We start from the raw sequence: 22327 nt of genomic DNA on the forward strand, positions 1-22327 counted from the left end.
TATGTTGTGATTTCTTCATTCTCCAGAAGGACTTATATTTTGTGTTTGTGAGTCTCCTGCTCTGTTCCCATTCAGGTGTTACAGGGTCTGGATTATTTACACAGCAAGTGCCGGATCATCCACACTGACATTAAACCAGAAAACATCTTGTTGTCAGTGAATGAGCAGTACATCCGGAGGCTGGCTGCAGAAGCAACAGAATGGCAGCGGTCTGGAGCTCCTCCACCTTCCGGGTCTGCAGGTAGTAGCTGTGGGGCTTTGCTCTCATTAAAAGTTAAGTTTCTGTTTATACTCTATTATCAGGCAGTTAAGTAAAGTACCATTCATTCATTTGATAGTAAGATACAGTAAGTGCTTATGTGTAAGAAATAGTCCCAGCCCTCCAAAGACTTTTTTCATTCTTAGGATTGCTTCCATATTAGGAGATGTCTGTACATATTTTGTACAGTTGACCCTTGATCAACCCGGGAGTTACACCGCAGACCCCCATACATTCATAGATTCACTATGTTAAATCATGCCCAAAAGCTTTTCTAAAAGAAGAGCTTTATTGAGCCACATGCCAGCCAGAAAAAGGACTGCATGCTCAGGCCTGTGTCGAAACCCCCAGCCGCAGGTCTAGATGAAGAAGACATGTCCACCATCCTGGAATTGACAGAGCTCTTTTATGCAAACAGATTAGGGAAGAAAGATGGAAGCTGTTTTGAAAAAATTTAGCTGTAGACCCAGGCTCAGTTGAAGCATCATCCCAGAAACTGAAATATCGCAGGTTCAATTGCTGGTCAGGGAACATGCCTACATTTCAGGTTCAGTCCCCAGTCAGGGCACATGGGAAAGGCAGTTAATAGATGTTTCTCACATCACTGTTTCTCTCCCGTTCTTTCTCCTCCCTTCCTCTCACTCTCTATAAGCATGTCCTTGGGTAAAAATTTAAAAGAAAAAAGATTTTAGCTGTACAGGTTTAGTTCTGGGATAGGTGCATAGTCCAAAAAGAAGAATTGTTTGCTTTTTAAAATCCATCGTGTGCGACTGGCACGAGCGTGCTTAGTAAGCAGGATGCAGCGGTGCCTGGTGGTCAGCTGTCAGGCTGTTAGCTCAGAAACAGCTGCCTGGAGGTTAATTGCAAGTTTCAGCGTCCATTCAAGAATGTTACTGGTCTCTGTTGGTTTGGGCTTGCAGTTGCTGATTAACCTCTCCTCTCTTCCTTTAACCCCCCTGCCTGCTGTGATTTAATCTGCGACATCTTGGAATTTTTTTCTTGCAGTTTACCACTTTTGACTCCCCCAAAACTTTACTAGTAGTCTACTCTTCACCAAAAACCTTATTAATAACATACAGTTGATTAACACATGTGCTATATACTATACTATATCCTTACAGTAAAGTAAGCTAGAGATAAGAAAATTATTAGAGAAAATACATGTACAGTATTTATTTTAAAAAATCCTGAAGTATGTGGGCCCATACAGTTCAAATCTGAGTCAACTGTGTGTGTGTGTGTGTGTGTGTGTGTATATATATATATATATATATAAGCTGATTCATATTGTTTCAGAATGCTTTCCCTTGTTATTTGATGGCCATTTTTCGATGTGTTCACTTCTTACCATGATCATACATGCTCATTTATGGATCAGGAGCAAGATAATATTGCTAGTAAGAGCTTGAGTTTCAGCACTGACATGAACAGACCTGGTTTGAATCTTGGCTTCTCTTGACTTCATTTTTTCCCCATGCAGGAGTTACTTCCCCATGCAGGGTTTAAATTTCATGTTAGAGCAGTTGGCAGCGTGCCTCATAGTGTTGTGTGGTAGATATATATTGGCTATTACGGTTATGGTAATTTTTTTCCATTCGAGGTCCAGATTTCAATTTTAGTAGTTTAATTTTATTGAGGAGCTCTCTTGATCTTCAAGTTGAAGTATCAGTTATCATAGGCTTCCTTTAAAAGGGAAAACTTAAGAAGGGGGAAATGGGGAGTTTTTGAGCATAGAGTTTTGGGGGCTTTTTGTTTGTTTTGGGGGGTTTTTTCCCCGAAAGGAAAAGATGCTAGAAATTTTACACAGCAGTAGTACATACAGTTACCACTACACTTAAGAATGGTTAAGAGGGGAATTTTACATGTTTCTATCACAATTTAAAAACTTTTTAAAGAGATGTACAGATCGTACCTCCTACGTAAGCTAAACTAATACCCACAATATACTGTGTGTAACAAACTACTACAGCTCTTCAGGCCACTCTGCTTTTCCAAGTGACAAAAGTTAAGTGGAAGCATAGAGATGAGAGTCCTGGATGAGGGGTTGTTGCCTGTCGTACTCTATTTTAAGCATTATGAAGGAATGGGATTTTAGCAGTATTAATAGTGGAAACCAGAAATAGGGGTTTGGCTCTCTATAGATTTATGCTATGTGAAGAATTTAATTTACTTAAACTTATTTTAAGAATCGTTGGCTTTTTATGCTTATTTATGCATTTTTTTCTTTTAAAAAAGCTGTTTCTACCAAATGTTCTTTCTACCAAAGTTGCTTAAGTAATTGTTGCCACAATATAAACTGTAAGTTACGGTATGGGATCTATGTGAGCATTAGTTTACCTTGCCTGCCGAATGCCAGGATTCTTACTTGGTTTTCTTTTCTTTTCAGTCAGTACTGCGCCCCAGCCTAAACCAGTAAGTATAAGGTGTTTCCATATTTAATTCTGATCTATGGGCAATGGGCAGGGGTTCTTCTGTTTTGGGTAATCACAGTTTGTTTAGAATTTGAAAACCAAAGAAAAAATATTCCTGCGCTTCTATAATTTTCTTCAATAAATTCCATGCATCTTCCACAAATGGGTAGTGGTGCGGCGTCCATAAATTTGAGTGTGTCTCAGAGTACACCAGCCCCACAGACTGCTCAGAGGACCACTTTGGTTGTTAATTTTGTTTTTATTTACTTTAATAAGACTATACACATTTTTTAAGTTAAATGAAAATGTTAAGTGCTATGTTAGGGAAAGAGTGGCATTTGATTAGGAAGTAATTAAAGTTAACAGTTATCTCCAACTAGGGGTAATGGATTAGCCACCTGAAGGCTTTATCTGTTTGTAATCTCCGCCCAGGCTGACAAAATGTCAAAGAATAAGAAGAAGAAATTGAAGAAGAAGCAGAAGCGCCAGGCAGAATTACTAGAGAAGCGAATGCAGGAAATTGAGGAAATGGAGAAAGAGTCGGGCCCTGGGCAAAAAAGACCAAACAAGCAAGAAGAATCAGAGAGTCCTGTTGAAAGACCCTTGAAAGAGAACCCACCTAATAAAATGACCCAAGAAAAACTTGGTATAAATAGAGCATCACAAAAATTACTTTATAGCAACCTTTACTATTATCATTGTTATATATAGTGGTTTCATGCATACAACACATCTCTGGGGGTGTCCTTATACACTAAGAATACAGAATTTGTCATAAATGTTAGGCAGGTGATATTCTAATGTAATTTCTAATTTTTCTCAGGAAATGCAACATAGACTTCATTTAGTACTTGGGTAAGGATAAGAGGATCTTTGTCCTTCCATAAATAGGTTTTAGATATTCAGTCATGTTTTTATGTAACTATGTGTAAGTTCTAGAAAGTGTTTTAATCTCATGGAGAAATTTTCCTGTTCTTTCACTCCTACACATACACATACACCCTTTTTGTCTGTTTGTTCCTTAGAAGAGTCAAGTACCGTTGACCAGGATCAGATACTTACGGAACGTGGTGTAGAGGGTGGTGCAGCAGAAATTAATTGCAATGGAGTGATTGAAATCGTTAATTATACTGAGAACAGTAATAAAGAAACATTGAGGCTTAAAGAGGATCTACATAATGCTAATGACTGTGATGTCCAAAATTTGAAGCAGGAAACTAGTTTCCTAACCTCCCAAAACGGAGACGACAGCACATCTCAAGAAACAGACTCTTGTACACCTGTAACCTCTGAGGTGTCAGACACCATGGTGTGCCAGTCTTCATTGAATGTAGATCCTTCATTCAGTGAACAGGACATCAGTCAACTTCAAGAAAGCATTCGGGCAGAGATCCCCTGTGAAGAGGAGCAAGACCAAGAACATAATGGACCACTGGACAACAAAGGTACCTATGCAGGCATACTTCCCCAGTACTCCTTTCCTGCATAACATATTCATGAATTTCTAGACAAAAAGTACCATGGTGTTTGTCAATAGCTTTGCTGCTAGTGTGCAAGTTAACCTTCAGTGTGTAAATCCGTAGATAACTTCAAATATTATTGGTTGTGTAAATAAATGCACAGAGCATTTCACTTGTTGCTATGAAAGTTTTAATTCTGTAAACTCAAGGTGTTGCTATATTCCTTTTATCTTAGAAAGGTTATTGTAGATTCTTATTGGGATCCTGCCTGTGTTTCCTCAGAGTTTTATTGACCTTTGGGTAGTTCTCTGTTTGTTGAACAGTCTTGCTGATGATGCCTGTTGTCTATAGGAAAATCCACTGCTGGAAATTTTCTTGTTAACCCCCTTGATCCAAAAAATGCAGAGAAGCTTCAAGTGAAGATTGCCGATCTTGGAAATGCATGTTGGGTGGTAAGTTAAGTTTGTCTTGGTGCTTTGTTTTGAAGTGACTAGTAACGGATGAGAATTTGCACTTAGTTGTGCTAACAGAAGAAAACATCTTCCGTTCTATTCCAGATTTCCAACTAACATTTTAATGAATGTTTTTTCACTCATTTCTTTTAACCTTTTTTATGGAAAACTTTAAATATATTTACTGAAGTAAATATAGAGAACAGTATAATGAAACAATCCTACCCAGGTAGCATTTGTGATCAGGTCACCCTATGAGGTTCTTTTCGGTCACTGGACTTCTCAGGTTTATTATAGAATCCCTTTTTTATCCACACATGTGATTTTCAAATAGCTTGATTTTTTAAAATACTATACTTTTGCTTATCAGTCATGTGTGTGTATAGTTTAGAGACAGTTATATAGGTTTTGGTTCAAAAATCTGCCCTCCCTTTTCCATTTTTTTCTCTCTCCACGTAACAGTACTTACCTTCATGTCACTAATAAATAACTTGACTGTATTGCTCCCAGTTCTCTTTTTCAGCTTTAGGTATTATTTCTTCCTCCTGAGAAGTGGGACTAATCTACCACCACCTCACCCATGCCCAACTTCAATATTACCTTTGGCTGGGTAATCACTCTATATTTACATTATTAGGACTCTAATGCTGTACTTAGCTCAGCATAGTATATACTGTTATAATTCCTCTTGCCTTTCTGCCTAACACTATATTTCTTTTTTTTTTTAAGATTTTATTTATTTATTTATCTTTAGAGGGGAAGGAGAGGGAGAGAAACATCAATGTATGGTTGCCTTTCATGGGTCTCCTGCTGGGAGTTGGCCTGCAGGGAACTGGCCTGCAACCCAGGCATGTGCCCTGACTGGGAATCGAACCACGATCCTCTGGTTTGCAGGCCCACGCTCAATCCACTGAGCTACACCAGCCAGGGCTCTAACACTATATTTCGTTGCTTAATCATCTTCATACACTTAATCACTTAGTTCTTCTCCATGTTTTCACCCATTGGTGTAAATACTTACACTTTAATACCTACAAAAACCACAGTATTCTTTCAGCTTCTTTTTTCCTAAAGAGCTCTGTCCTGGAACTTGGGAGTCTTCTAATCTGTGTTCATCACTTGGGTTGCCCTGCAGGACTGCTGCATTTCTGCCATTTGGGATTTTCTTCACTGTCATCTTGGAGGTTATTGTTTACTCTTTCTTCATATCCCGTTTTCTGTCTCTCTGATCTCTCTTGGTTTTGTTTTGTATAATTGTTTAGGAGTACATAGAACTTTAGCAGCTTCCTAATAAGAAAGGGTGCGTGAGCCCTCACTGGTGTAGCTCAGTGGATTGAGCGTGGGCCTGCAAACCAGAGGATCACAGTTTGATTCCCAGTCAGGGCACATGCCTGGGTTGCAGGCCAGTTCCCAGCAGGGGACACACAAGAGGCAACCATACATTGATATTTCTCTCCCTCTCTCCTTCCCTTCCCCTCTAAAGATAAATAAATAAAAATAAAATCTTTTTTAAAAAGCGCAATTTACTACATTAAAAAAAAAGAAAGAGTGTGTGACATTGGGCGGGCAGAGCGGGGGAGCCTTGAACATCTGATAACGTTTTTGTTCTGCTTTTACAGTTAGTTGGCTAGGTATAAATTTGTAGATTGAAAGTCATTTTCCCTCAGAATGGTTGTCGTTTCTCCATTCAGTGTGTTTCAGTTTCTGTCTTGTTGCTGCTAAAGACCAGTGCCATTCTGGTTCTGGACTTTTTTGTATGAAACCTTCCCCCGTGGAAGTCTGTAGGACCACCCTTTCACAGCGGTGCGCCTCGCAAGGCCTGTTTGCATCCATTATGCTAGGTACTCAGTAGTGAAACTCGGGTTCTTCCTCATTCTTGATTTTTTAAAAAATTCTACTCCTTGGTCTCTTTTCTGCTTCTAAATCTCATTAATCAGATGTTAGACCTCTGTGCAGTTGCTCTCACTTCTTACCTTTCTGTCCTGTTTTCTGTAATTTCGTTTTATTTGCTGGGAGAGTTCACAAATATGTTTTCAGCCTTATTGCTCTCATTTCCCTTTTATATTTTTACTCTCTAAGAGTCTTTTGTTTCTGATTATCACTCAGAAGAAATTAATTATTTTTCCAATTTTGACGTTTTCTTCCTCTAAGGTATCTTGTTGCAAGAAGTTAGTGGAAAGCCATTGGGAGGCTCTGCCTGTGTGGGTCTCGTCGACTGTTAATCTTTTGTTTATTTATTTGTTTGTTTCAGTTTTCAATTACAGTTAACTTGCAAGATTATATTTCAGGTGTACAACATAGTGATTGGACATTTATATAATTTATAAAGTGAACGCTCTGATAATAAGTCTAGTCCCACCTGGTACCGTACATAGTTATTCAATATTATTCACTGTATTTCCTCTACTAAACTTTATATCCTGTGATTTTTTTTTTTTTGGAACTGGCAGTTTGTACATCTTTCAGGCTGTTTCATTTCATCCTCAGATGTTAGGATCTTTGTATCTTTCCTCACTTACAGTCTTCCTTAAATCTCCTACCCAGAGAGTAAATGCCTGGCTGCTACCATTCTGGAAGCTAGGTTAAGCAAGAAAGTTCAGGATTCAACATAAAATTACATGTAGTTACTTAATTTCCCTGTTTAAGAAACGTGCTGTCCCCCAACTGTGCGGCTGAGCATCCTCCAGAGACCCTGTTGTACCCACTCCAGAGAAAACCCCCAGGTGGTTTGCAGGCCAGGGAAGGGGCTGTTAGAATACATCAAGCCCTGTGTTCTGGGACTCTTGTTTCTTTAAAAGGTATTTTAAAGTAGTATCCCTGTATTGAACCCGCCCTTAGTTCTACTTGCAGAGATGTTTGATACCACCAGATCCTTAGCATTGGAAGAGGTGTCCTATGGTATACATCCCGTGCTTTTCAGCTTTTCCTGTGGCTTACTACTCAGCTTTCTTGGATACACTAAGCTATTCACCAAAGATCTCTCTGCTTTCCAACTTCTAAATTTTATTGCTGTTCTTTGTCAGTTAATACTTTAAAAATTAGCACTGAAGAGTTTCAGGGGTGAGTGGAAATGTGTGTATGCACCCGGTTCACCTTCTTAATTTTTCCTAATACTTGACCTCAGTTGTTACTTCCAGCATCTTAAGGCATTAGTGAAGTACATGAATAAAGACAACCCCTTTAAACAGCATGTCCTTTTCTAAATGTGTCCCTTACAGTTCATTTCCACTTCAAACTCAGTATCAGAACCCTTCATTTTCCCTTAAGACCCTTAATTTCCCTCTCTTAAGTCTCTTCATCTCTGTTTTTGTCAATAGACAGCCAACTCTATAGGCCTCTGCCACAGAGTTGCTTTTGGCTTTTCCTATTCTCTCCCTCATGTAGCCATTGAATATTTTTAAAGTGTATTTTATTGATTATGCTATTGCAGTTGTCCCATTTTTTTCTCCCCTTTATTCCCCTCCACCCTGCAGCCCCCATCCCACCAGCATTCATGTTTATGGGTCGTACATATAAGATCTTTGGCTTCCCCATTTCTTTCATGATTCTTAACCTCCTCCTGTCTATTTCCTTCCTACCGTTTATGCTTCTTATTCCCTGTACCTTTTCCCTCATTCTCCTGGAGCCCCTCCCTGTACCCTCCATGTGATCTCCATTTCTGTGGTTCTATTCTTATATTAGTTATTTGCTAAGTTTGTTTTTGTTCCTGTTTTTGCTTTTTTTAGGTTTAGTTATTGATAGTTGTGACTTTGTTGTCCTTTTACTGTTCATAATTTTTATCATCTTTTTCTTAGATAAGTCCCTTTAACATTTCATATAATAAGGGCTTGGTGATGATGAACTCCTTTAACTTGACCTTATCTGGGAAGCACTACATCTGCCCTTCCATTCTAAATGAAAGCTTTGCTGGATAGAGCAATCGTGGATGTAGGTCCTTGCCTTTCATGACTTGGAATACTTCTTTCCAGCCTCTTCTTGCCTGCAAGGTTTCTTTTGAGAAATGAGTTGATAGTCTTATGGGCACTCCTTTGCAGGTAATTGTCTCCTTTTTTCTTGCTGCTTTTAAGATTCTCTCCTTATCTTTAATCTTGGGTAATGTAATTATGATATGCCTTGGTGTGTTCCTCCTTGGAACTCCCAACTTCTTTGGGACTCTCTGAGCTTCCTGGACTTCCTGGAAGTCTATTTCCTTTGCCATATTGAGGAAGTTCTCCTTCATTATTTGTTTTCAAATAAATTTTCAATTTCTTGCTCTTCCTCTTCTCCTTCTGGCACCCCTATGATTTGAATGTTGGGACATTTAAAGTTGTCCCAGAAGTTCCTTAAGCCTCTCCTCAAAATTTTTTTTTAGATTTTATTTATTTTTATTTTTAGATAGAGGGGAAAGGAGGGAGAAAAAGAGACAGAAACATCAACCTGTGGTTGCCTCTCGTGTGGCCCCCACTGGGGACCTGGCCCGAAACCCAGGCATGTGCCCTGACTGGGAATTAAACTGGTGAACCTTTGGTTCATAGCCTGCGCTCAATCCACTGAGCTACATCAGCCAGGCCTCCTCAGGGTTTTTTTTTGAATTCTTATTTTCTTCATTCTGTTCCTGTTGAATATTTATTTCTTTCTTCTTATACAAATTGATTTGAGTCCCAGTTTCCTTCCCTTCACTGTTGGTTTCCTGTACGTTTTCCTTTATTTCACTTTGCATAGCCTTCACTTCTTCCTCTATTTTGCAGCTGTACTCAGTCATTTCTCAGTCATTTAAGCATCCTGATTACCAGTGTTTTGAAATCTGCATCTGATAGGTTGGCTGTCTCCTCATTGTTTAGTTCTTTTTCTGGAGTTTTGATCTGTTCTCTCATTTGGACCATATTTTTTTGTCTTGGCACAGCTGTTACGTTGCAAGGGGCAAAGTCTTAGGTGTTCACCAGGGCAAAGCAGCCCAGGTCGCTGCTATGTTGTGGTGCTGTATGTGCGGGAGGGGTCAGAGAGGGGACATTGCCTCTTGCTTGGTTCTCATTGGGCTTTTGGTCCTTCTCCCTCTTGCCACAGGCAAATTGGGCCCTTCTGGTGGTGATTCCTGGGTGGGTGAGTGTGTGTACGTTCTAGGACCCTATGGGTCTCTCCAACAAACTCTCCTGTAAGGCTAGGAGTTTCTCCCACTACCACAGCCCTCACACATTTTTGACTCAGAGGTTTTGAGGCTTTTTTCCCCTTTACTGGAACCCTGGGTTGCACAGTATATCTAGTTCCCCAGTTGTTCCTCCCAGTATATCCGCATTCTTCTTTTTTTTTAAAAAGATTTTATTTATTTATTTTTCTTTAGAGGGGAAGGAGAGAGGGAGAAAAACATCAATGTATGGTTGCCTTTTGTGCGTCCCCTGCTGGTAGTTAGCCTGCAAGGAACCGGCCTGCAACCCAGGCATGTGCCCTGACTGGGAATTGAACCGCGATCCTCTGTTTCGCAGGCCCGCGCTCAATCCACTGAGCTACGCCAGCCAGGTATCCGCATTCTAATGTGGGACTGCCTGGTCCCCCAGCCGCCATCCTGCCACATATCCTCTCTGCCCCAGCTGCCCATATCCACCCCTCCTTCCAGTCTGAGTGAATGTTTCCTCTTTAACTCCCTGGTGGTTAGACTTCCATACAATTAATTTTCTGGCAGTTCTGGTTATTTTTGTTTTTAAATATGTTGTCCTTTTTTTGGTTGGGCAAGGAAGCAAAGTGTATCTACCTACACCTGCATCATTGCTGGAAGTCCCTCAATTTTTTAAAATATATTTTATTGATTATGCCATTACAGTTGTCCCATTCCCCTCCTTCACTCCCCTCTACCCTGCACAGCCCTCCCCCACCATTCCCCCCTTTTGTTCATGTCCATGTGTCACAAGTACTTTAGATTCTGTATTTCCCATAGTATTCCTGCCCTCCCCCTGTCTATTTTCTACCTACCGTCTATGCTACTTATTCTCTGTACCTTCTCCCCGGTTCTCCTCCTCCCACTCCCCTGTTGCTAACCCTCCATGTGATCTTCATTTCTATGGTTCCACTCCTGATCTAGCTGTCCTCCTAGTTTGTTTTTGTTTTAGGTGCGGTTGTTAATAACTGTGAGTTTGCTGTCCTTTCACTATTCATAGTTTTCATCTTCTTTTTCTTAGATAAGTCCCTTTAACATTTCATAGAATAAGGGCTTGGTGATGGTGAACTCCTTGAATTTGATCTTATCTGAGAAGCACTTTATCTGCCCTTCCATTCTAAATGAAAACTTTGCTGGATAGAGCAATCTTGGCTATAGGTCTTTGGATTTCATGACTTGGAATACTTCCTTCCAGCCCCTTATTGCCTGTAAGGTTTCTTTTCAGAAATCAGCTGACAGTCTGATGGGAACTCCTTTATAGGTGACTGTCCCCTTATCTCTTGCTGCTTCTAGGATTCTCTCCTTCATTTTCATCTTGGCTAATGTAATTCTGATGTGCCTTGGTGTGTTCCTTCTTGGGTCCAACTTCTTTGGGACTCTGAGCTTCCTGGATTTCCTGGAAGTCTATTTCTTTTGCCAGATTGGGGGCGTTCTCCTTTATTATTTGTTCAAATAAGTTTTCCACTTGTGGCTGTTTCTTTTCCCCTCCTGGTACCCCTATAATTCGGATGTTGGAACATTTCAAGATGTCCTGGAGGTTCCTAAGCCTCTCCTCATTTTTTTTTTTGAATTCTTGTTTCTTCCTTCTTTTCTGTTTGGTTGTTTCTTTCTTCTTTCTGGTCCACTCCCTTGATTTGAGTCCCAGTTTCCTTTCCATCACTATTGGTTTCCTGTGCATTTCCCTTCATTTCAATTAGTGTAGCCTTCATGTGTTCCTCTAATTTGTGACTAAAATCGACCAATTCTGTGAGCATCCTGATCACCAGTATTTTGAACTGTGCATCTGAAAAGTTGGCTATTTCTTGGTCACTTAGAATTATAGGCTCTGGGGCTTTGAGCTGTTCATGAGTCATAATGTTTGGTCTGTTTGCACCTGTTACGTATGAGGGGCGGAGCCTTAGGTGTTCACCAGGGCCGGACGACCCAGTTGCTGGGTTGTGACACTGTATGTGGGGGCGGGGTCAGAGAGGGGGGAAAAATGCCACTTTGCTCCACTCTGCTCTCTCTCAGATTTCTGTCCCCTCTGCGGCTTCTCACAAGCAAATTGGGCCCCTCTGGTGCTGATTCCTATGTGTGTGGGCCCGTGTACTCTCCAGGACCCTGTGGGTCTCTCCAACAAACTCTCTGTGAGCCTGGGAGCCTCTCCTGGCCCCTCGACCCCGAGAAAATCTTTCCAGTTGGTGCTTTCAGGCTCTAATTCCCATTGCTGGGGCCCTAGCCTGAGCAGTCTGTCTCACTGTTTGCTTCTTTGCTTGGTTTATCTGCACATCAATGTGTGACCGCAGTCAGCCAGCTGCCCTGTGCCCTCACTGGGTCCGCCTGTTGCCACCCCACGCCTGGGATCCACCAACTGCCTCCAGCTCTGCTCCTGGGTCGGTTGGACCTAACAGTCTTTCCAGCACAACCCAACTCTGCCACTGACTCTTCCCCTCTTACCTGTGTGGCTGAATGGTTCGTTGTTGTTGGACTTCCATACAGTTCAATTTCCACTGTTATGGCTGCGTTTTTGTTACTTAAACTTTGCTGTCTTTACATTTAGTTGTGGGAGGGGGCACAGTGTTTCCACCTACGCCTCCATCTTGGCCGGGAGTCCCTTTCGGCCTTCCCTCGGCACTACGTCTTAAACGCACCACATGTAAAGCTGCTGGGGAAGGGCTGTGCTGCTGGGAGCCTATGTAGCAAGACAGGAGACCAGTCCCTCAATTTTTAAGTTGTGCTTTTTTTGGTGAATATTCTTGGATATAATTCTTCCCACTCCAATTTCTACAGCCTTGTTCAGATTTTAATTACTAAGCCTATATATCTCTCACCACCAATAACAAGATTACTAGAATGATGTTCTCAGAAGGATAGGTATCAAGTCTTTGAATGTGTGATGGAATTCACCAGCGATGCATATTATCCTTTTTTGAGAGATTTTTTGATTACTGTTTTAATTCCCACACTAGTGATTGGTCTGTTCAGATTTTCTATTCATGATTCAGTCTCGGGAGTTTCTATGATCTAAGAATCTATCCATTTCTTCTAGGTTATGCAGTTTAGTGACATACAGCTTTTCATGAGCTTCTGTATTACTATGGTATTCACTGTAACTGCTTTCATTTTTTTGTTGTATGTATTTGAATGTCCTCTGTCTCTCTTTCTCTTTAAGTGAACATGTCTAAATTGTATCTTTTCAGAGAAATAGCTCTTGATTTTATTGATCTTTTTCTATTGTCTTTTTAGTCTGTTTGATTTATTCCTGTTTTGATTCTTATTATTTCCTTCCTTTAGGTTTAAGGTTAGAATATTTGTTTGAGATTTCTGTTTCTTGGGATACGCATACCTCATTTTTCTTAGCTTCACAAACAACATATTTTTTACCAATTGAAGGCAAGACCCAACACCAGCAAAAAGGTTAGAATTTGTTTTAGTATTTCCAAGGGATTCCTGTGTTGCTATAAACTTCCCTTTATATCTGCTTTTGCTGCATAGTCCATAGATTTTGGTATGTCATATTTTCAGTTGTCTTCATGTTTTTTGTGATTTTTTCTTTGATTCTTTTGTTGCCCCTAAGTTGCCGAATAGCATGTCATTTAATCCCCACATATTTGTAATTTTTCCAGCTTTCTTCTTGTAGTTTATTTCTATTTTATACCATTGTGTTCAGAAAAGATATGAGATATGACATCACTCTTAAATTTGTTGAGGCTTGTTTTCTGTCCTAACATGCATTCTGTCCTTGCACTGTTCCATGTGCACTTGAGCAGAATGTGTATTTTGTTGCTTTCGGATGGAATGCTCTGTTTATATTAAGTCCATCTGATTTATGTGTCATTTAAAGCCAGTGTTTCCTCATTGACTTGCTGTCTGGTTGCTTTACCCATTGGTGTAAGTGGGGTGTTCAAGCCTCCTACCACTATTATGTTTCTGTCCATTTTTTCTTTTAGTCTGTTAATTGCTTTATATGTTTTAGAGCTTCTAAGTTTGGTGCATATAAGTAAATGTTGTCTTTTTGATGGATTGTCTCCTTTATTATTATATAATGTCCATTTTTTTCTCTTCTTTTTTTTGTGGCTTGAAATCTATTTTGGCTGAGATAAGTGTTGCTACATTCTCCTTTGGGTCGCATTTGCTTAAGAGTGTCATTTTTCACCCCTTTGCCTTGAGTCTTTGTTTATCTTTTTCGATGAGGTGAGTCTCCTGAAAGGGCAGCATATAGTTGGGTCTTATTATTTAATCCATCAGGCTACTCTGTGCCTCTTGATTGGTGCGTTCAGTCTATTTACATTTAAGGTAATTGTTGATATGTGAGAAGTTAGTACTGACAAATTGTTCCTTTTTAGGTTGTGTGTTCATTGCCATATTGAAGTAGCTATTGTTTTTAATGATTTTTCACCCTGTAACTTTTATGCTGTGATGAAGGTCTTAATACCATGTTCTGTATTAGAGTTGCAGTTTTTCTGATTCTATCACCTTACTTGATGTTTTATGTACATTTGCCATTTTGTTTCTAGTAGAAGAAGTCCTTTTAATATCTCGTCAGGAAAGTCTGTGGTGATGAACTCCCTCAGCTTTTGTTTTGTCTGGGAAAGCTGTCTTCTTCATATCTACATGGTAACTTTGCTCCGTATATTATTCTTGGCTGGCAGTTTTTATCTTTTACTGATTTTGATGAGTCATTTCACTCCTGGCCTATAGAGTTTCTACTGTGAACCCTAATGACAGATTGATGAGAGTTCCTTTGTAAGTTACTTCCTTTTTCCCCCTGGCTGCCTATACAGTTCTTTCTTTACCGTAGACTTCTGACATTTTAATAGAATGTGTCCTAGAGAATGTTTCTTTGCATTGAGATAATTAGGTTTTCTGTGACCTTTATGTATGTTCAACTCCTCCAGATTTGGAAAGTGTCTCATCTGTTATTTCTTTAAATAGGCTCTCTGTCTCCTTCTCCTTCCCTTCTCCTTTTGGCATACCTATCATCCTTATGCTGCCCTTCCTGCCCTTCAAAACAAGTGAGTTTGAAATGAAACTGTCATTGAGTTTCCTTTTTGAAAATTTTAGTTCTCTGTGCTCTTCCACCTGAATTATTTCTAGATTTTTATCTTTGAGTTTGCCAATTCTCTCCTCTATCTGGTCTACTCCATCTCCAGTGTATTCTTTATCTTATTTTGAGTTTTGCAGGTCCAGAGCTCCTTTTTGTCTGGTGGTTTTTTTTAGAGTTTCACTATCTTTTGTAAAGCACTTCTTTTGTTCATTAATTTTGTTCTTGAGCTCATTGAACTGCCTTTCTGAGTCTTCCTCTATCTCATACAATTTCTTCATGACAACTGTTTTTGGATTCTCTATCATTGAGATCACAATGTTAATACAGCACTGAGTTTGGTTTTTGGGCAAATATTTTATTTTTGTTGTACTGTGTTGCCATGGTTATTCATGGTGCTTGGTCACTCTGGTGGCACATTTGAAGTAGTGAATGCTTTTCGTACTCAGTACAACTTTAATTTTAACAATTCAACATGCTGGTAATTAGAGGCCTTTTTTGTTTTCCAATAGGTGGTACTGTAGCACAAATTTTTGGTTTCTCTTTCCTGAGCAGACTCTGGCTATACTTACTAGCAATTTCCACCCTCCACAGTTTCTGCCAGAGCTGTCACAGTGTCTCAAGAGGTATTTCTTTGTAGCTGCTTCTGCCTCCAGGGTCACTGGTGCCTTCCAGAGTTGTCTCAGTCTCAGACACTGCCACTGCGAGGGTGGAGCCAGGGCTACAGGCACTGCTGCAGCCAGGGGAGGGAGCCCGAGTTGCTGCTGCCAATGTCACTGCTGCCTTTCCCTTTACTAGAAGTGGTGGGCATAGTCACGGGCCTCTTCCCCACTGCTCACTGGGGTTGTGGGCTCACCTGCCACTGTGGAACAGGGTATCAGGCACCATCCCTCCTATTCCCCCAATTCTACCTTTCCTTGCATTCCGGTCCACCCACCTTCAAGATGTATGGATGTGTGGATCTCATGCATCCTAGTGTACTGATCAGAGGAATCTTTGTTGAGTTATAAATATTCCACTCATTGTAGATTAGAGGGGGATGACCCAGGTGTGCCTTACTCTGTCATGATGCTGATGTCACTCAAGAATTCTGCATAGGTGCTGTTTTTTAGGGTTCTTGAAATTCGAAGCCTAAATCTTAGAAAGTGTTATTTTCTAATCTCTATATATTAAGTTTAACTTCATATGCTTGCAAAAATAATTTGGAGTAGACTGTTAAGCAAAGTGCTATTTGGAGCTATTAGCTTAAAAATGATGCTTTAAAAATGACCTAAGCCCTGGCTGGTTCAGTGCTGGCCTGCAAACGTTACTGGTCCGATTCCCAGCAGGGCACATGCCTGGGTTGAGGTCCCCAGTTGGGGGTGTAAGAGTCAACTACACATTGATGTCTCTCTCCCTTTCTTCATCCCTTCCCCTCTCACTAAAAATAAATAAATACAGTCTTTAAAAAGAAAAAGGAAAGAAACTAGCTAAATAAAAACTTTGGTTCAGGGAAAACTTCAGAGAATTTACTTTAATCTCCATTATCAAGCAATAATGCCTTGTTACTTTTTAGAATAAATAAATTTTAAAATACTGTTTCCTTCTCCATTTACTCAGCATAAACACTTCACTGAAGATATTCAAACGCGGCAGTACCGCTCCTTGGAAGTTCTCATAGGATCTGGCTATAGTACTCCCGCAGACATCTGGAGCACTGCGTGCATGGTAATGTTTTCTGCCTTGACCTTCACTTGTTATTTCATAATGGCATACCTTGTGCTGTTTGTTCATTTCAGTAGACCAGCATATTAACGAAGTGAAGAAGTTTTAGTGTGTGTGGCATATCACTGATACTCTGTGTCTGGAGAGGTCTGAATTCAAAAGCTAGTTGTAAACATTTAGCTTTCCATTTGATTCCTGCCGATTCCTGTTAGGTGCAGAAACCAAATGTTTCTTACCACAGTTTGGAGATTGGGGGCATGTGGAGGTGGATTGAAAACAACTGCTGTGAGGTGGTGTTGCTTTTGATTGGGTTACAGATACCTTTGCCCTTTCATCTCTACTCTTATTTTCAGATTAGGGAAACCCCTGGAAACTGTTTCGGTTTGTATAGTTCAGCAGTTACTCAGAGATCTTTGTACCTCGTTACAAATGAAGCTCAATCATCAGTGGATTCATAAGTTACTGCTTTGTCCTTGGCAAGCATCTACTCAAGCGGGTTAGCTTTAGTTGGTACCATATGATTTCCAACAAATAGCTTCATGTTGGAACATGGTACATTGTTCACTGAGATGGAGTGCACTCTTCCTTTGTTATTGTGTATGTACTTGTCTCTGTTCTGCTGGGCTGTAAGTGCTATGCTGGTAGGAATCACGTGTGACATATGTAGCAAAATGTCCGGTCAAGGCCCTGGCACATTCTGTGTGGGTGTTTACAGTGCAGTTCTGGTGCAGACTTCACTAGTTAGGGGCATCATTCCCCACAAGGCTGCATCAATTCAGATACAGCTACAGCCAAAAGCTCGGAGTTTCACAAGCCACCTGCACTTCTGACCAACTGGCTACAAATCTGGGGATTCCAGTATTCCAGTATCATTTCAGATTCAGTGATTTGCTAGAATGACTGACAGAACTGGAACTCATCATGAGTCACATCATTAGCATAAATTTAAGTGTGGCCCAGGGTTCCATGATGAATAACAACAGGTACTCCTACCACTTGGAAATGCTGAGAGTTTAGAGGCTCTGTCCAGGACACAGGAAAAAAGACCAATTCTTAATTATACAGTAGTACTTAATGAATATTTGCAAACTGTCAAATGAGTGAACTGGGCAAAAAATAAACTGTCATTTAAATAAATATGTAGTATTTAGATATTCATAGTCAACTCTCTGGAAAACTTGAAAGAGAAAGGACAGGTTACAAGCCTCTACCTGTTTGAATCATAGATTTCTTGATACCTACATTCCTGAAATTCCAAAGGTAATGTTGCTGATGGTTGTGGATAGCGAGAAAGGCGTTTCACAGGCCCACGCACAGGAGACTGTGGTGTGGCAAGATTTATCCAGGTAGAAATAGAAGACTGCCTTTGGGTTTCCAGTGTCCCTTCCATCCCTTCCGCCATGGAAAAGTCCAACTGCGTCTGCAGCAAGGCCAAAACAAGGCCAATTGGCAAGAGTTTCTGTTTCAGGCGGCTGCCAAGCAGTCTCAGTCCCTATCTGGGTAGCCGAGGGCTGTTCCCAGCTGCACTGCTATACCCAGGCTCTTGCCTGAGCCTGTGTTTACACAGCAGCTAGACCCACATGGTTACTATGGAGAATGTGCAGACAGAGCCAGTCTATGTTCCTGAGGAATGGGGCTTCCTGGTTAAGGTGGGTTGTATTATCTCAGGATTGGTATGGACCAGGTGCTTTTTCAAAGTAAGCAATCAACTTACCAAGCTTCCGTGGGCTTTTGATGGGTCTCCCTCCCTAGCCAGCTGAACCCTGTCCCAGGTTAGAGGGACAGGCCTCTGTGGTCAGGCACCTGCCCCAGCACCATTTCGACTTCTCCTGCATGTGTGCTTACCTCCACTTGCTCCCCCCAACAGACTGGTACTGGAGTGGGGAAGGCTGGTGTATCAGTCTTCGGTGGGGCAATGCTGGGGTCCCCCGGAGCGTGTGAAGCTGTAACTCCCTGCTGAAGTGCACAGGCTCATGCTCCCCAGTGCATTAGACTCAAGAATGTCCGATTCCCTTTGCTGCCATCCTTATTAATAACTAGCTAGCCATCTACACTAATAGTAATGGAGTTAAAACCTTGTTGATATGACACGAATTTATAAATCATTTTGTTATGGCATATCATTGACTTTTAAAGTGGGCTGCTGTTTGAAATAAAGTGAGGTTGGGTTTGCACACACAAGATGAAGGAACATTGGAATAAAATCTGACTTATTTATGCCATATTTTAAAGCTTTGAATTTGAAGGATTTGATTTGAATTGATTTGTTAGAATAAATAAGTGAAAGATACCACCAACTACAAAATACAGCTAGTTTATAGATGGCATCTGACTATTTTGATAATAAGTGATTCTTAGTAGTAGGTTGTTTGAAGGCAATGGGTCCTGCTTGCTATTTAACACAGCTTTTACTCTGTCAGGCTTAAGAAGTGAGGCGACAAAAGATAAAAGATATTAGTGTTAGTCTTGCTCCCTGTGTGGACCAGCTCACATGCAAGAATTTTCTTGACCAGGGAAGGAAAGCATTTATTTGACATGAGACAATTTCATGAGAACTGGATCATCATTTCCCGCCCTGCCCCACCCCCACCCCAGGCTTCTCTCATTCTGCTGATAGTTGTAGAAATGTTGCCTTAAATTTGGCCATAGCCAGAGAATAAAAATAAATTGTGGAATATCAGAAGTGCCTGGAGAGATGGATCCTGCATCCATTGTAATGAATTGATAGAGACATTGGAACCCTTTCTGAGAGGTAAAGGGACAAGTTGTGAGATTACCTACATCATTCAAGACTATAGAGTTTAGAAGGTTAGTTCTGTGAAGAAAATCAAGAATCAATAAAGAATAGATGTTTTTAAATTTTCCAAACATTCTGCGAATCTTTAAGATCGAATATTTCACTGCCCTAAAGATCCTCTGTGCTCTGCCTATTCATTCCACTTTCCCTCCTTCCTTAGAATCCCCCTCCCCTCAATCCCTGGCCTCCACTGATTTTTTCTGTCTCTATAGTTTTGCCTTTTACCAAGTGTCATATACCTGAAATAATACAGTATGTAGTCTTTTAGATTGGTTTGTTTCACTTGGTAGTGTTCATTTAAGCTTCCTCCGTGTCTTTCCGTGACTTGATAGCTCATATCTATTTAGCACAAAAATTTCATTGTTTGGATGTGCCAGCACACTGGGGTTTATAACTGATTTCGCCTGTATCTTTCACTGTCACTGCCACCCTGAATGATGTAGAATGTGGAACAGGCTCTTCGGTCAGTGTGAGACAAGCACAGGAGTAGGGATTGGGAGCCCAGGACTGTGTGGGATGGGCTTTGCCTTTCCACTTGGTCAGTTTTCTCATCTGTAAAGGAGGGGTGTTCAGCCAGGTGTTTTATTACCCAGAGCTTCTGCTACTTTTTGATTCTAAGGTGATCATTTGGTTTGGTGTGGGTTTTGCTGTTATCTTGTTTGTAAAATTGTAACTACTAGCAACTACCTTATGTTTTAAAAATAAAGTTCTCTTGGAGAACTTTTGATGTAAGTACCTAGGTGGAGAAAATGAGAAAATTTAAGGTTTTATTTTTATTTTTATAAAATATATTTTATTGACTATGCCATTACAGTTGTCCTATTTCCCCCCCTTCATTCCCCTCCACCCTGCACACCCCCTCCCCCATTTCCCTCCCTTTAGTTTATGACCACGTGTCTCAAGTTCTTTAGATTCTATATTTTCCCTACTATTCTTGCCCTCCCCCCTATCCATTCTCTGCCTACCATCCATGCTATTTATTTTCTGTACCTTCTCCCCCCTTCTCCTCCTCCCACTCCCCTGTTGCTAACCCTCCATGTGATCTCCATTTCTATGGTTCTGCTCCTGATCTAGCTGTCCTCTTAGTTTGCTTTTGTTTTAGGTGTAGTTGTTAATAACTGAGTTTGCTGTCCTTTCACTGTTCGTATTTTTTATCTTCTTTTTCTTAAGTCCCTTTAACATTTCATAGAATAAGGGCTTGGTGATGGTGAACTCCTTGAATTTGATCTTATCTGAGAAGCACTTTACCTGCCCCTCCATTCTAAATGAAAGCATTGCTGGATAAAGCAATCTTGGCTGTAGGTCTTTGGATTTCATGACTTGGAATACTTCTTTCCATCCCCTTTTTGCCTGCAAGGTCTCTTATGAGAAATCAGCTGACAGTCTGATGGGAACTCCTTTGTAGGTGACTGTCCCCTTATCTCTTGCTGCTTCTAGGATTCTCTCCTTCATTTTCATCTTGGCTAATGTAATTCTGATGTGCCTTGGTGTGTTCCTTCTTGGGTCCAACTTCTTTGGGACTCTCTGAGCTTCCTGGATTTCCTGGAAGGAAATTTCCTTTGCCAGATTGGGGAAGTTCTGCTTTACTATTTGTTCAAATAAGCTTTCCACTTGTGGCTGTTTCTTTTCCCCTTCTGGTACCCCTATAATTCAAATGTTGGAACATTTCAAGATGTCCTGGAGGTTCCTAAGCCTCTCATTTTTTGAATTCTTGTTTCTTCCTTCTTTTCTGTTTGGTTGTTTCTTTCTTCTTTCTGGTCCACTCCCTTGATTTGAGTCCCAGTTTCCTTTCCATCACTATTGGTTTCCTGTGCATTTCCCTTCGTTTCAATTAGTTTAGCCTTCATATGTTCCTCTAATTTGTGGCTATAATCAACCAGTTCTGTGAGCATCCTGATCACCAGTGTTTTGAACTGTAGGTCTGAGAGGCTGGCTATTTCTTGGTTGCTTAGAGTTATCGACTCTGGGGCTTTGAGTTCTTCTTGAGCCATAATATTTTGGTCTGTTTGCGCCTGTTAGGTGTGAGGGGCAGAGCCTAGGAGTTCACCAGGGCAGGGCAACCCAGTCATTGGGTTGTGAGGCTGTATGTGGGGGCAGGGCCAAAGAGGGGGCAGTGGCGTTTCCCTCTGCTGCTTCCTGCCGCTGGGGCCTGTGCAGTCTGTCTCACTGCTCGCTCCTTCACCTGGTCTACCTGCGCACAAATATGTGACTGCGGCCAGCCTGCTGCCTTGTGCCCTCACTGGGTCTGCTCGTCGCAACCCCATGCCTGGGATCCGCCAACCACCCCCTGCGCCTGGGTCGGTCTGGCTGAGTTTTCCTGCACAACCCCGCTCTGCCAGCCGCTGGCTCTGCCCCTCTTACCAGTCTAGCTGAATGGTTCGTTGTTGTCCATATAGTTCAATTTTCTGTGTTTTGGTTGCATTTTTGTTACTAAAACTTTGTTGTCTTTAAACTTGGTTGTGTGAGGAGGCACAGTGTTTCCGCCTATGCCTCCATCTTGGCCGGAAGTCCTGAAGATTTGTGTCTTTATAAGTTTTCACAATATCTCTTCCTCTTTGGGTCTCTTTCTCAGACCCCTAAAAAATTTAAGGTTTTAGAAATTTTTCTGTATTTGTTGTAAATTTTATTTTCAGTATCTTTACTTGAACTCTTACTACGAGACTTAAAAAAATTAAAATACTAGTTTCCAAAGAGATTAACAAATTTTGATGAATAAGAATCACAATTTGTGCCCTCGCTATTGTGGCTCAGTGGATTGAGTGCCAGTCTGCAAACCAAAGGGTTACCAGTTTGATTCCCAGTCAGGGCACATGCCTGGGTTGCGGGCCAGGTCTCCAGTAGGGGACACATGAGAGGCAACCATACATTAATGTTTCTCTCCTCCTCTTTCTCCCTTCTTTGCCCTCTCTTTAAAAATAAATAAAATGTTTTAAAAATCAGTTTGTTTCTGTTCTTCCACGGGACTGTAGACCTCAGGATAATTAGAGGGTAGCACAGCTATCTGCTGTCAGTGTGGTTCCATTTCACAGGGACCTGCTGGAATGTAAAACAAGCTAAGCCTCACAAGAAGCCATAGAATCCCTGACATTTTAG

The 22327-nt window shown here is 40.9% G+C and overlaps 1 protein-coding gene across 3 annotated transcripts in view; it reads left to right on the top strand.

Moving 5' to 3' along the window:
* The window catches only part of SRPK1 (SRSF protein kinase 1), a 70494-nt gene that overhangs the window by 40112 nt on the left and 8055 nt on the right, over positions 1–22327 (top strand). For all 3 annotated transcript variants that reach the window (XM_037063318.1, XM_037063317.1, XM_037063319.1), the window contains 6 exons: positions 76–241; positions 2646–2671; positions 3103–3316; positions 3696–4115; positions 4482–4582; positions 16333–16440. In XM_037063318.1, the coding sequence (XP_036919213.1) occupies positions 76–241; positions 2646–2671; positions 3103–3316; positions 3696–4115; positions 4482–4582; positions 16333–16440 (1035 nt within the window). The remainder of the gene's footprint in view (positions 1–75; positions 242–2645; positions 2672–3102; positions 3317–3695; positions 4116–4481; positions 4583–16332; positions 16441–22327) is intronic.

This window comes from Sturnira hondurensis, unplaced genomic scaffold (assembly GCF_014824575.4).
Source record: "Sturnira hondurensis isolate 20B ecotype Veracruz unplaced genomic scaffold, ASM1482457v3 Scaffold0014430, whole genome shotgun sequence".
In the NCBI taxonomy this organism is placed as follows: domain Eukaryota; kingdom Metazoa; phylum Chordata; class Mammalia; order Chiroptera; family Phyllostomidae; genus Sturnira; species Sturnira hondurensis.